A 15,500-nucleotide genomic window follows, 5' to 3' on the forward strand; every position below is an offset into this window, starting at 1 on the left:
CTTTAATTTTTTACCGCTCGGTCGATAAAGCAAATCGCGAGGCGGTAACCATCGAGGTCAGAGGGAGACTACACCCGTAGCGATCGCCGTGTTCGAATTCAAGGTTTTCGCGAAAACCAAATACGAAAGATGTTAGTAATCGTTTCGAATCGTGGTCATCCGCATCGTCGTTGTCTTTCATCGTCGTATCAAAAGCAAACGCATGGCAACCTCGTCAACCTCGATACGCCTTCGCCAATGATAAGATAAAGGTTAGCATGTGTACGTTTCTCGTAGAGTTGCGAATGTGGGCGTTATTGTATTTCACTTACTCGTGTGCACTTCGATCCTTGCGTTCGTTCTCGATAACGTTTTTCTTTCTACGTGTTCTTTTTGTTCTTTTATTCCATCCTTCTTTGTCTTGGCGATAACACGAAAGAAAGCGAATGGATCGTGCAAAGGAACGAATCGAAGAATCTCGATGAAACAAGAGTTTGCGAGGTTAGCCTCGGGCTCACACAGGTATGCGCAGGTATGCGCGAGTAGGCGCCATCGTGTGACCGCCCACGGAGAAGGTATATTTCTGCATTCGTACGTGGGCAAACGAGCGATGCGACCAACTGTGACGCTTAACCTACGTATACGTATAGATAATTATCAGGGCTGCTTTTATCTGTCAAGGTACGAGGCGACATGTTTCGTTCTCTGATGCACCAAATTCATTTCGTTACGAATTGTTCAAGCTTCAAAATTTTACATCGAAACCCCGCTGTGATTAGAAATTCTTACGGACGCACAATCTGTTACGGTTCGTCTATGCGACTAGATTTAAAATACACAAGCGTTCACACATATACACGTAGAATAACGTATACAACGCATACACCAACACGTAGCAATGGAACTGTATGTGCTTGGTGCACGTGTGGCGCTCTCCCAGTTAGCATGTACGTAAATAAACTCAGGTTATAAACTCGGACCTGCAATTTTAGCAAGTGCCGCTCTTCATTCTGGACAAAAGAACTTACATACGTATTATCGTCTTAAATTGTCCACAATTATTCGTTATACTACACGATGTAGAGTATACGGAGTTGATACTTTTCTTCTCCAACTCCGATCACAAGGCCCAGAAACAAAGACAAACGAAGGTATAATTAGTTGAATGAAGGAACAAAGTCTGTTGCTTGACAGAGGCTCGTTCGAAACGTATACGTATACACAGCAAAGCGATATTACGTACTGGACAGAAGCCAATTATACGAAAACTTGGACAGTGCAGCCTCAGACAGGATTCGATCAATCGTGCGAGCAAAATAAGTATCATAGGCGACTGCTTGTCTCGTGTTTGCCAAGAAGCCTTGAACGATGCCTCTATGCCCGTGTAACGCAGACAAAGATAACGGAGAGAACTGTCTAATGCGTTTTTTGCAAGGAATTGCAACCGGTACGCCCTTTTCTTTTACGCTGGTATTCTCGCGTGACTTTTGCCCCGCAAGTAAGGTAGGTAAGGGCTATATGAGTAATAAGTATGGTACACAGAACTCAAAGGTGAGGTGTTGCAAGTCGAAGCAATGGTAAATAGAAGCGTCTTATCTCGCTTACTCTTACTTTCAATCCGGTGACTCCGTCCTTTGACTGTCGCGCGCGAGCGCGCGCGCGCACACACGCACACACATATATACACACGCACGCACACACACAAGTACAAATGCGTGAAAAGAGAGCAAGGAAAGCGAAGGCTACGAAACCGAAGCAAACGAACATGGGGGAGAAAGAGGGAAAGAGAATGGTCGGCGTACATCATTTGGGCGCCGAGAAGTCTGGCGCGACCAGGCCAAGCCAGGCCAGGCCAGGCCAGAGGCGCGTCTCTGGTTACGCGACCATTTGGGGCGCCAAGCATGGAACGCCGCAGAGACGAGAAGAGCGAGAGGATGGACAGATAGAAGAGGAAACCATAGGAGGGCAAAGAGGAAGAGAGAGAGAGAGAGAGAAAAGAGGGCCCCAGGAGGACCAGTGCTGAGGAAGGTAGGCGTTCGAGCATCGTCGTCGAGCTTTGAACCGGGGAATCGCATAGGGTGACGTTGAGGAAGGAGAGGAGGGGAGGAATCAACGATGGGGCCCCTGCAGGCTACATTCCAGCGGGACGCGAGTTTTCAAACATGGCTACCCGCGTGAATGTAGGTCCACGACCGATCGTATAACACGCACACACGTTCGACCTTACGAACTACAAGATCCCTCTTTCCTTCCTTCTCCTTCCTATTCTCGGTCTTCTCCGTTTCGCCCGTGTAATCTGTTCGGAACGATTCCCTCTCATAAACGTGCTCCTTCCCCCTAATGCTTGCTCCGTCACACGCTTATACAGACACTAACCCACAGAATCCCCCTGCCCCTTTACACCATCGGGTTGTTCGTTTCCCCTCTCCCCTCGTAGCAACCCGGACGGCCAGAGCCGACCGAGCTGGCGACACCCTGTCTGGCAAGACCGGCCGGCGGACAAAGGAGGGGGAGCCTGGCCGCTGCGTTGCCACGTCCTCGGACTTCGAGCTGCACCTACCTTCGGCCCCAAGGACAAATCCGATGAACGTGCCAGCCATCGTGGCGTACTTAGGCGACTGTCGGTCTGCTACTGCTATGCCTCTTACCGATATTATTCAACGATCGGCTCTGCTCTCGCTTCTCTTCCATACACCCAGAGCTCGACTACGATCATGAGACGTGCGATGACAGAGGAGAACAACATTGAGTTCGATAAAAAAGAAAAGAAGATACGATCTCGTGATTTGAACGACAAGCATAAAATACCAAAAAGATGAGACACGCTGGCGAAACTATGCGAAGGTCGTATCGCTTCAGGAGGCACGTTCCTCTCGTCGCGATGTTAATGATTGTCAGATGTATTTAGAAGCGGTTCGGAGTTGGAATGATCGACGGAGCGAGAATAAGCAGGCAGATTCTTAGAAACGCAGTAGGGTGCTCCTTCGTGGAACGACAGGAGGATCGGTCGAGTCTCAGTTTCTGCTAGTGGCGCGAATCGTGGAAATTTACGAGGCCTCGGTTCGTTTCTTTCTACAAGGCCCGTCTCTCTCACTCCTGTTTCTCCAAAGTACATATATACTAACACGAGGCTTGCGTCATTGCTTGCAGGTCTCTCCGCGTCCGTATACGTTGCGGCCTACGTGCGGCTCAGCGACATGGCAACCGCGCGTAAAGCTAAACATATTAACTGTCGGCTCACGCCACAAAAACAACATGATCTCATTCCACTACGTATATGCGAGGAACGTGTGATCCGTATGCACGCTTCGAAATCTCATTCAGTGATAACCAAGAAGTGAATAGGACGAGCATTCGAGAAACGAAAAATAAGAATGCGATGAAAACTATGAATAGCCATCGTAGTGACTGGTAACGGTAAATCGGTAGAATGCTGGTGATAAGTATCAAAGAACAATACAGATCACATTACCCTACCGAGATTATAATAGGAACGGTACTTCAACCCTAACGAGACCTACCACTACCTGGCAAAGCTGACACGGCCACAGGCATTTTTCCTGGAAGTCAAAATCCCCTTGCCTCGCCGGCCTTTCCCCTTACTCGATGCCAATAAAACTTCCTAGACGACGGTCGCTGTGTTGGCGCTCGGTACGGCAAACTTTCAAGAATCGTACCGTATGCGAAGTCTGACGTAGGTCTTCAACGATTTAACCTAGATAACACGCCTAATCTCAGCCGCGCGAGAAAACATCGTAGCTCGTCGAATCGAATCGAGTCGAGTCGAGTCGAGTCGAGTCGACTCGCGCGTCCACAATTCTTTTGACGCTTTGATTCGATTCGACTCGATTCGATCGCAATTCATAGACATTGGAAGAGATTCTGCATAGCATATGCTAGTATAACGAGTGCCGAGAAAAGACACGATCGAGTCGCACTAGGAGAAAGGCGAACAAAAATCACGGCTCCATGCTGGCTAGTGCGAGCCGAGAGTTGGTAAGCAACGAGCGAGTGAGCGAGCGAACGAGCGACCGAGCGACGGGCAGAGGCAGGCAAGCAGGCAGGCAGGCAGGCAGGCAGGCAGGCAGGCAGGCAGTCAGACGAGTACGGCAGACAACATGGCGCCGAGAGCGTCGTCACGCTGGCGTGACGTTTCCCGCGCGCGTCATTAACGGAAGTGAGCACACAAAATGGCGGAGTTTTACGGCGCTGAGGTGTGAAAGGGAGGAGAGAAAGGCGAGAGGGTGCGACGGGGGGGAGGGGCGGGGCGGGTGGGGCGCCTACGGGTGCGGGCAGTCAGGCAGGATGACGAGAGCCGTAGAAAGAGAGAAGTTGGTGGAGGTTAGGTCGGTGGCGCAAAGAAAGAAGAATGACTGGTGGCCGACGGCGGTGGACTAGCGCCTGTGCTACTCGAGTGGGATGCGGGACGTCGAGGGGCGCTTACTGAATACGGAGAGTAAAGGACAGAGAATGGATCGGCGGTAGGAAAAAGAGAGAAAGCGCGAGAGTACGGTCGATGCGAGAGTGGGGGTAGTACGGTGAGAGACCGAGAGTGCGGCAACGAGAAGGGTGACGCGCGGCAAGAGGCGACCGAGCGAGAGAGCGAGCTTGGGACGAGCGAGGGGAAGGGAAAGATCGTTTCAGTGGGAAGCAGCCGCATTCGTCGCCGGTGGTGGGGATGAAAATTAGTTACGGCATCTACCAAGACCTAAAAGGAACTCCGTGCGCGGCGCGGCCAGGCCACTTCGTGCAATGTTACGCGTTAAGGTACCCCCGTGCGTCGTTGGCAGTGCCCGGTTTCGAAGCTCATCGTCGTGTTCTCGTTCTCGTGTTCGACGTGACGGTCATCGTCACGCTGCGAAGCAGTTCGGTTCGTGAAATATAACACGCGTTATGGCTCATGGAGTAAACGAAGTGCTCGGTGAGGGAAACACAGCAGTGAAAATGGTGCATCAAAAGCAGCAACAACAACAATCAGTGCATCAACATCAGCAGCAACAGAACGCGAGGAAATCGGTCGGTGTGATGGGAAGCAGACGGATATTTGCGCCGGCCTTCAAGCTCAAGGTTCTCGATTCGTACAGAAACGACATCGACTGTCGTGGAAATCAGCGTGCCACCGCGAGGAAGTACGGGATTCATCGACGTCAAATACAAAAATGGTTACAGTGCGAGGATAATTTGAGAAACAGTTGTGCCGAGACTGGAAATACCAGTGGTGGAGTTGTCTCGACAGCGGCGATCTCTCCCGTGGGTGTTTCCAAGCCGGACGGTACCGTGACGGAAGCCACGGGGCCTGCCGTGACTCCAGCAGCGCCGGCCTTGAACCTCAGCCTCGCCAGACTGCACGGCGACGAGCTGGCTACACAGCAAGGGCCCCCACCTCTTCTTTCTCATCCTCCTCATGGTGGTTCACCCTCTTCGCCCCAATATGCTTCCCAATCTGGAACAGTGGCGGCGCCGGTTTTGCCCGTTCGTCTCGGATATCAAGAATATTCCGGCAGCAATTCCGAGCAGCATCATTCTTGTCGGGAAACAGAGGATCGAGTACAGGTAACGGTGGACGTTCACGGTTACTCAGAGACACGCGCGGATCAAGAATCCACCTACTACGTTCTAAATTCGGATGGTCAACGAGAACACGAAAATTTTATTGACGGTCGAAACGAAGCGAAAGTGTATGAGACTCTGACGGCGTATCGAGTACCTGTTCATCAGGAACACCATCGATACGGTGGTGACGAGGCTAGCAACGAGATCGCGATCGCCACATCGTCGTTACATCGACATCGTTCGTCGCCACCCAGTGCTACTCATCATCATCGTCATCGAACTCAGCAAAATTACGGGGACGTGGATTCGTCGTCGTCGATGGACGGGAAATCATCGTCATCGCCGTCGTACGGATCGCTGCTAGCGCCGTCGATGATAAAGACGGAACGAGCGAGCCCAGACTCGGCGGCGACGCCAGGGCCGTGCGAATCGGCCAGTTCCCCCGGTGTCTCGAGGGTCCCTCTCTCGCCCATTTCGTATCCAGCCAACGGCACCGGTTCCAACTCTAGCTCCAGCTCCACCATGTCCGTTCACTTCGATTCCCCGCGGGCCTCCGCGAGTCCATGCTTGCACGTGCACGTCCACGAACACGCACACGCACACGCGTCACCAACGTTGGATTCCGAGAAACCGATCCAGTCCCTGCACCACCGATCGGCGCAGCAGCTCCACAGAGAGTCCAGGGAAACGACGACCACCGCGCTTCGTATTCACGCAGAGAAGGAAACGGAGAACATCGCCGAAGAACCAGAAATCGGTAGGGCGATGGTGAAGAAGGAGATTCAGCTGGAGGAGGATGTCGCAGCACCGATCGTGGAAGATGGAAGAGAAGCCGTTGTCCCGTCTTCGTACGTCGATTACCAACGACCGCCTGCCGCTGCCTCGGCACTCACCGACTCCTGTCCGATAAGTCCCGTACACGATCGAGAAGGGTACTCTTTACCCTCGAGCCCTCAGGAACCAGTCAGCTCCGGAAGATCCAGCACAAGTTGCTCCGACAGCGAGATGGACCCTCTCGACTGCTCTTCCGGCAGCCACAATTCGTCCAACGACCTCGCTCGTCGACGATCTTTCTCCCTTCGATTCAAATTGGACGTCCTCGACGCTTTCCATCGAGACGTCGGCGTGGCGGGCAATCAACGTGCCACCGCCAGAAAATTTGGCATAAACCGTCGTCAGGTACAGAAGTGGCTCGGTCAGGAGACGGAACTGCGAGGCGAGATCGCCCTCCGTGGCAACTCGAGACAACGGCTCGGCCCTATCCAGGATGCCGCTTCCGGTGACTCACCGGTAGATCTGAGGACGTCGAACTACGTTTCGAGTTTATCGCAAGATCGAATTGAAATCGAGTTCGAGCGATCGCCTCCGCCTCTTTACTGTTGCGACGTTGGTTCCTCCTCTTCGCACCATCTTCCGTACTACCAGCATCCAGCCGCGGTCGATGTATCTTCCGAGAACGAGCCCGTCGTTTCTTGCAATCTTGCCTGTTGCATGGACAGCCACGTCGTAACACCGGTCGCTTCGTGCTATCAGGAAACCTCCTTAAGAGGATCTTGCTACTCCAACTCGCACACCAGGCTGTACTGTTATTCGCCTCGAGAATATTCCTCGGAGATCACCCTGGCTCCCGAGCACTCGGAGGAATTGTCCTCGGCGTTTAAGAGACAGCACTGCACGCTTTCCTGTTGTTACGAAACTCTGCCGTCGCCGAAGAGGCTCTGCCTGGAAGCCGAAGACCCGATCAGGACGAACACCTGCCACGAAGTGCCTCCTCAGGAAACGCCGCTATGTTTGGTGAAGCCAAAGAGGCTCGTCGTCGCTTCTCCGTCGAGGACGGAGCCGGTATCGAGCACCGTGCCAACGCCACCGGCGTCAACCGCGCCTCCGCCGCCACCGGGACCAACGTTGAAGAAAGACGCAATTCTATTCAAGCCGTATTTAGACAATCCTGTGACAAAACCTATCAAGGAACACGCGATCCAAAGAGGCTTGTCACCAATCAGTAGCCAGAGTATAATCGTGAACAACAACAACAACTGCCAAAGTATCTGTAATTTAAACGAAGGCAGGGGTCACGACTATGCTCTCGAGCTGAGCCTGAGATTGCCGGTATCCTGGAGGGCTCATCCAAGTCCGTACACTGAGTTCCCACAGGTCAGGAGTGCGTTTGTTAGGTATCCAGCGAGTCCTCATTACACTTAATTGGTAAATCACGTTTGATCCTCGATTGCGCGAAACAGGAGCGACGGTTTGTTCTATCTTAACGGCATATTATCCATTCAAATTAATCGAATATCAAGGAGTTTGTATTTGATACGAAAACAATTTTTTCAAAACCGATATTTCCGTTGAACGTAACCATTATCGACGTTTAACATTTAGTTCGAAAAAAAAAAAAAAGAAAACATTACAGTTAGTATTTTATCCGCATCAAGGACGTTTCGAATCGATTCGTAGATATTCGTTGGAAAACAAAAGACCTTCCACAAAGGATTTAGCCGGACAGGATCGATTGGTACGTGATCTACGACACGTCGTATGCCACGTAAGCGTTTATCATTTCCTCGATCATCGGTGTCGCGTTATACATCACGATAAGTCTTAATCGACCATTGGACGAGCCGGGATATGGAAGGAGATTATACACGGTCGCGTCTTCGTTCGGCATGTTCCAACTTCTTCGGATCTGGCCTTTTTTCTCCCGCTGCCCTCCGCAAGGTTTCTTCGCTCCTCCCCTTCTCCTCTCCCTCTTTCTCCCCACCCATGAAAATCATCGAGAAATACACACACGGAGAAGTTTTTTCTCGCGCCGGCTTTATCGACGAGATTAGCTCGTTCGACGGCTATCGGCTAGGCCGTTTAGAGGTCGAGTGTGCTCGCTATAATTACGGAATTATGTCAGTCTCGGTATGATATCGATCATGAGGAAAACTCGGTAGCGTGGTCTCGCGCGCGGCACCGTGCCGTTCCGTAACGCAACACCACGACCGACACCGCCTTTATTTCGCCGCCAATTGCCTTCGCGGAAAACACTCGATTCGTAATCGACCATGGGAAACGGCTACCGGTTTTTGTCTTTCGAGCCCGGTTCGATTTCTTGGTAAAAGCAGATCGGTGTCGCGACACCGGTGAACTTTTTCCACGAACCGACGCCGCTCCTCTCGTTTCGCGTTCAGTCGAGGATCGATCTCTTAATATCGTTTAATTGCTCAAACAATTTCTTCCATACGCGCACCCGTGTGCCACGCATGGTGCGTAAGTATTACGACAGGGTTTCGTCTCAGTTTTTCCTCTCTAATTTTCCGGAACACTCTCCCCTCTCGAACAGCCAGGCGATTTGTTTCCTTAGGTATCTCGTTTCCTTCATCCTGGATCGAATTTTCTGTAAATATGTATATACGACGGTATAGGAAGATCGAGCCGAGTAATCTCGGATTTCGAACATATCGATGCATCTTTGTTAATAATTTGGTTCGATCTTCACGCTAGCATCGTCATTGGTTATTTTTATATCGAACGTGCGATCCCGAGGAAGAAGGAAAGGGACGAAACGTGGAAGAAGGACTTTGCGAGAAATTCGCCGTACACGCTTCCCTTGGAGGTCGCCATCCGTGCCTTTCTTCTCGCTGATCCTAGAACAAACGTGTAGCCCAATTTAGAGCAAACTTACACGTAGACTTAGTCGTATATAGAGCTATATTTTGTACAAATTTGTGTCTCGATTCCGCTAAGAAATCGACAAGGATAGAAAGGGAATGTAAAACGGCGAATCGATTCCGCGTGGAGAAACTTAAAAATATGTATTTGTTGCGATAAATTGTAAATATTTTTATTGCTATTGATCGATGAAATTTTGACAATCCAACGTTTTACGTCGAAACGATTCGTTCGTTGGTCGCACATATACGTAATACTTCAAGTCGGGATACGAGACTGATCGTACGGGGAGACTTTCAAAAAGACACACACGAAAACGTTCCGTAAAATCCGCGTGCCTTACACGATATACATATAATATAGAAATTAGAATCACACAGGGACTCAACGTCGTTGTAACATCGAGTGTTTAGAGAATATGGTCGCGATTCTAATTTAGGTTAGCGCACTCGTTCGCGGTACAAAACCACGAGAGTAATGTTCTTAATTATTCTTATAAATTATTCACGCGTTTACATCGTTTCATGCGTTCGTTCTCCGGTTGGTATTCCGCCGGCTTATTTCGATTCTCGAGTCGATAACGCGTTCATTTTTATCGTCGGACGACCTTCGAGCTATCACGGCGAAGAAAGTTTCTGAATCAGCGGTCGGTCGCGAAGCGAAAAAAAAAAAAGAAAAAAAACTCGGAAATGCCTCGTTCCGTTTTCTGCGTCTGATAATCGATCGCTATCTGCCCGAATCGATTGGAACGAGATAATCTACGCGTACAGCGTGTGCCCCACGGTCTGCGAAAATAGAGTACGATCCGGCGAGAAAGTTTCCCTCGGATGGGAAACCGAAAATAGCGTTCCACGAATGTTCTGCGATCCGGCAATTGAGCACGTCGTGGCAAAGAAGGGCAATTTTGTAAATTACCATCGCAGACAGAGCAGTTACGTCAATGTTTCAATATTCAGACTCAATCGAGCTCGTTCCAAGCGCGACTAATCTCACGCGTTGCGATAGTATTATCAGCCAGAAAGATGCACTTGCGTTCCTCGTGGATAGCGCTACGCACGGGTCAACGGTATTTACCTGGATTCATGCCTCCACGGAGCAGAAACTAAATTCCTCCGGTTTCCTACCTCTATTGGTAGATGGAATTTCATCTACCAAACGTACCGCTAATCTTTTTCTTTTATCTATTTTCTAACTGACAATTTTTTTAACGAATTTCTTTGACAAAGAACAAACCTCGAGAATCGAATATCGCCAAGGTGGGAGAAGAAACCGTATTAACCTTGTCCGCGTTCGCCGATAGGGTCAAGGTGGCAATGTACAATAAAATATAGCGTAATCTTAAGCCATAATGAATTACATAATGCCATAACAACGTTTTACATAATAAATGTACTGTCGAACCGACTGACGAGAGAGTGTGTGTGTGTGTGTTTGTGTGTGTAACAGAGAGATAGATAGATAGAGAGACAGAGAGAGAGAGAGAGAGAGAGAGCGTGCGTGTTCGATAGCGCGAGAAATAAATGCGAGGTTGCGTGTATGTCGGCGCGCGTTTTGAACGTGCGCACGCGTGTGTTCCATGTGCACAGCCCACAAGAGTCTATTAAACGAGGCATAAAGCGTTGTATAAGCAATATTTTTTAAGTGCATCAAACTGTGTGAACAGAAAGTAAAAGAGAGGGGAAGGAGACACGGAGAGAACGAACGATTGGTTCGAAGTGGGGAGAAAAACTTCGTGGGCGAACCCCCACGTTTTAAACCCACGTGCAGGGAGACGATGTATATACACAAACCATACACACACACACACACACACACACACACACACACACACACACACACACACACACACACAAATAATTACGTTGTAAGCATAATGCTCGTGTATCTTATATGTGTAAAGAAATATATATATATATATATATGTAGTGTTGAACGATAGAGACAAAGTTGACTTTATATATATATATATATAAATAAATATGTATATGTATAAATAATTATTATATTTTAATATGATCAAATTGTATGTAACGAAGCGCTTGAAAACTCGCCCGGTGCCTTTTAAAGATCGCTCGTGCCTTATAGCTTCGCTGGCGCGAGAAGGAATCAAGGACCAAAGTGTCTCGCGTCCTTAGAACGAGCCACGTATTTTTACGTCCTCTCCGCGGCAAAGAAGCGTTCCCGTGCGGGTTGTTGGCAAGGATACGCTCCGCGAAAGAGAACACCGGTGACTCGTCCAAGCGTGTAATAATATCAGTATTCACATTTATTCTTTTATTTATTTGGTCGCGTCAAAACCGCTATTTTGTTTCTCTTTTGTGTTTTCTAATTGAATAAACCAGATCGATCTAGTTGTCGTATAAATTCGATAGATTATACTTTTGTTCGTTTCTTTTTTTTTATTTTCCTCTCCTTTTTAATATATATCTTCCGCTCGTCCACTGTACATCTTCAGTCATTCTGATCGGTTGGCATTTAATTCGCATTCGATCGTAAATCATCCGGATGATATATGGAAAACTGTGTTAGTCGAACGTGAACTCGTTCTGAGGGTTGATCGAGAGCTAGAAACGAACGAATCGGGTTCCCTCGCCAACAGAGGCAGCTCAAAGTGTGATAATCGTAGAATCGTTTGTACGGTCGAAATTCTCAGCGGACGTTAAAAACAGCGGCGAAAGCAACGATACTCTCTGCGCATCGCCCGATCCGTGTGTTTCTCAATTTGTCGGCAAAATTCGACCGATTACCAAGCATATCCGCTATTGTGATTCATCGAGAACAACGTAGCGACAGCGTGAGAGGGAGAGACTGAATTTGTTCGGAGAGAAAGGGAGAGAGAATGCTCGAGAACGATTTTAATGTACGGTGAGACAGGCATCGTGAATCTGTCGTTTATTTCACTTCTTTTGTACGTTCGAAGAAACAAAAATTACTGTATTAAATATTGTATTATATACACACGCGTAGATTATGAGAATTTGAGAGAAAATATAAGAGACTATTTTAAATGAAACCTTCGTGTATTATTTCCATTTTTGAAAGTAATTGACAACTTAACGTAACAACTTAATTATAGTGGCACGACCTTTCCCTTTAACCCTGACTACGCAGTATATGTTTATCGTGGAATACAAATTCGCAACCGTTTTCGTATCACGTTTTGCCACCATCGAAAATATAATGCAATCGGTACATCCTTTTCTATTTTTTCTCTTTTTTTTTTTTCTTGTAGCTTTAGATAACTCTAATCGTACGAGATTACGTAATTGTGAAAACGCATTTGATTATGTATATACATTTCTCAGAGGCGCTTACACGCGTGGCAGACTGAGCGTCTCGAGATAACTGGAAAACTGATAATTTGAGAAAAGTTGACAGAGTCGAACAAAGATACATACACACGTCGATTTACAAGTTGACTTCGAGGGAGCGGTACAGTCTTTGATCTCGATCTTGTTTCATCCCATTATTTATTACGCGACGTATCGATACATCGAGGACGAGAATATAATTAGAAATGCAGTCGAGGAAATAACAGACATGGCTTACAAAGTAACTTTTGTCTTATCGACCCCACAATTTTCCTTTGCCTTATGCCTTTCTTTTTTATCACAATAACACGAATAAAGTTCCAATATTTTGAGAAATAATTCCAGAAATAAGGCGAGAAATAAATCCGATAACTTATGTCGTTAGGATCTACGTTTGAAGAGGTTTGACGTTGAAAGATCGTACGAAGAAAAATGTCGCAAATCGGTATCATTGCTGCTATTGTTCAAACGATTGTTCTTCTTTTCTTTTTCAGCAAAGATGGTAATCTTATCTAACGAAACGTTTCACACGCTGAAGAAACTCGTGAAATATTACCGCAACCTTCTATCTCGAATTACGCTAAATTCAACTTAAAACTTACAACTGCGATACAAGCTTGCAATATGTCAACGTCATTCGGTTCGAAATTTCAAGTCGTATTTTGAAATATCGGCGTTACACACGTGTTACATTTATCGTTAAAGTACGCTTTACCGCGATGCTTTTAAATAATTCTGTCGCATTTGAACGAGGACTGAAGTCATATCGAAGATAAGGACAAGTCAACTTACTGATTCGTATACTGAAAGTAGTCACGTCGGACGCGCACTCATACAGTCGTGCGATCTGCGATCGATGCAACCGATGCATTGTTTCCGTTATCGTGGTTGATTGGTAGTATCCGAGGATCGACGATCGCACACGTACTCGCTAAACTTTCTAGGCACGCAATCGCACGCCTGCCTGCACGCTATGCAGTTGCTGTTCATCGGCTATGCACTTGTGTCGATAAATGACGTAAAAGATCTTTAACTTATCGTAGTTGTTTTTTTGATTTGTTAAGTGTCATCTCATTCTTAAAACTCGACGAGTTTCTTTTACAATATAAAGACTACAGGTTTATCTATAAATCACCGTTAATGCAACAGGTTAATGCGAGCAGAAAAATTAAATTGTTGTTTTTATTGGCTGTTTCCTTGAACTTACGTAGCAGGGGCTAAAAAATGTAGCGCGGACAGCTGCACACATGCGTGTGATGCAACACGTATATTCCTATATATCTTTAGAGTAGACGCATAATTGGATTGGAATACATGATAATTAAACCGGAAGCGCGATTAGTTTCGCGCGATAAACATGTACTAATTGTTGCATTCCTATTTAAATGTGACTTTAACAGCTTATTTAAAATTGTAATGCCCCGAATGACGTTGATCGAACAAGTTTCGAATCCCTCTACAGGTTTATGGAAGCTCTTAACGTCAATGGTATAGTCCAGGCATTTTTGTTATCGACGGTGGTAGCACAGTCGCACTGATTTATCGATACTTCTCTCTACGGTTTTTTGAAAGATTACTAAATATCTTATCGTTCTTATTGTAGGCCATATTGCGTTCTCCCGGTACGTAATTAGCTTAAAATCATTTGGCATGATTAACATTGCAAATGGGAAGAAAATGAAATCCGCGATAACTCTGTTTGTAAGTGGTGTTCGTTCTAGCCGATTCAATAGCCGATAATTTAGGGAATAAACGATGTTTATCGAAAGTTCCTAATATTAAATCGCGATTAGTTTTTATTGAGGCCGCCGTGTGTGCGCAAAACAGACCTTGAATCAAAGTATGACTGATGCAACGCTTCGATCAACGCCAATAAATGTCACCGACTGCTACAATGCGATTAGGAAGGGTACAGTGTCATATGCACACGAAAATTCATACTAACGTTACATGTTTACTTCGATCGTGTAACCTTGCAAATGAATCTGTTCGAATTAAAGTTACGATTGCGTGGACCCAGTTAATTTCCTCCCAGTAAGTTGTACAACCGCATAGCACTGTATCTTTTGCTAGATCGTTTCGCATTCAAAGGTAATAAGCTACTGTCTACAACGCTAAAAAATTCAAGACAGGATTCCACGCGTCTGGCGTTCTCAACCGGAAGTTCGAAAGGGATACCAAAAAGATTCTGGCTTCATTCCAATAGACGAATAACGTGTCTTCTCTGTTTGCGAGTTTAAAGATCAGCGTGACGACGAAGTCTCAAGTTTCGCTGATTATTCTTACCGTGTACTTCTTGTCCGTCCGCCGATACCATCAAACAGTGCTTATAAATTGTCAGCGACTTTAGAAACCGCCGACCTGGACCGTATTTTATCAACCATCCGTTCGTACGACAAAGTTGTTTGAAAAAGTTGGGCATCGTGTTCAATTTACCGGTATATAGATTGCACGTTCTCAAACTCGATCAGAATCATGGTAGAGTCATCTGTTAGACGTACATGTTAAAGAGAAAAAGGTAGCAGAAACATTCGACTATTATCATTTTGATTGAACAATAATATAGTGCTGAAGGAGGGAAAAAAAGAGAGAATCTTTCTCAAGAAACGGAAAAAGAAAAGATCAAATTGCGTAGCTAATCGAAAAGAGAAGAAAGAAAAAGCAGAGAATATTAATTCTGAAAATAGTTGGAAGACAGCGTTTACTGCGTTGTGAAAGTCCAGCCAGAGTTTATTTTTACCCTAGACGAACGTGTGCCTTCTCTCCATCGTTTCTCCTGCTTGTTTTCGTTCTCTCGTTTTCCTCGGAACATGCCTCTTTTCCCCACAGTCTTTTATCTTTCTTCTCTTTTGGTAGACAATCATTTTCGAGGGACAGATCGTACACTTCTTTCGATCGATGATTTTGCTGGTTCGTTAAACACAGGACATTTTATGATGATCGTCATGTCGTTCAATCGCGGATACCATTTGTATACCGTAATTTGTAAATCGATACGTG

The 15,500-nt window shown here is 46.8% G+C and overlaps 1 protein-coding gene across 1 annotated transcript; it reads left to right on the plus strand.

The window, feature by feature from the left end:
• The first annotated feature begins 4,273 nt into the window (after positions 1 to 4,273).
• LOC132905241 (uncharacterized) lies at positions 4,274 to 12,202 on the plus strand. The gene has a single exon (XM_060956358.1). It carries the CDS (start codon positions 4,873 to 4,875, stop codon positions 7,732 to 7,734), a length of 2,862 nt encoding a protein of 953 aa, XP_060812341.1. The 5' UTR covers positions 4,274 to 4,872; the 3' UTR covers positions 7,735 to 12,202.
• Positions 12,203 to 15,500: the final 3,298 nt, after the last annotated feature.

Source organism: Bombus pascuorum, chromosome 3 (genome assembly GCF_905332965.1).
Source record: "Bombus pascuorum chromosome 3, iyBomPasc1.1, whole genome shotgun sequence".
Classification (NCBI taxonomy): Eukaryota; Metazoa; Arthropoda; class Insecta; order Hymenoptera; family Apidae; genus Bombus; species Bombus pascuorum.

Bases quoted from the DNA above. Each gene is read 5' to 3' on its own strand.
- LOC132905241 (XM_060956358.1), top strand. From the start codon at position 4,873: ATGGCTCATGGAGTAAACGAAGTGCTCGGTGAGGGAAACACAGCAGTG.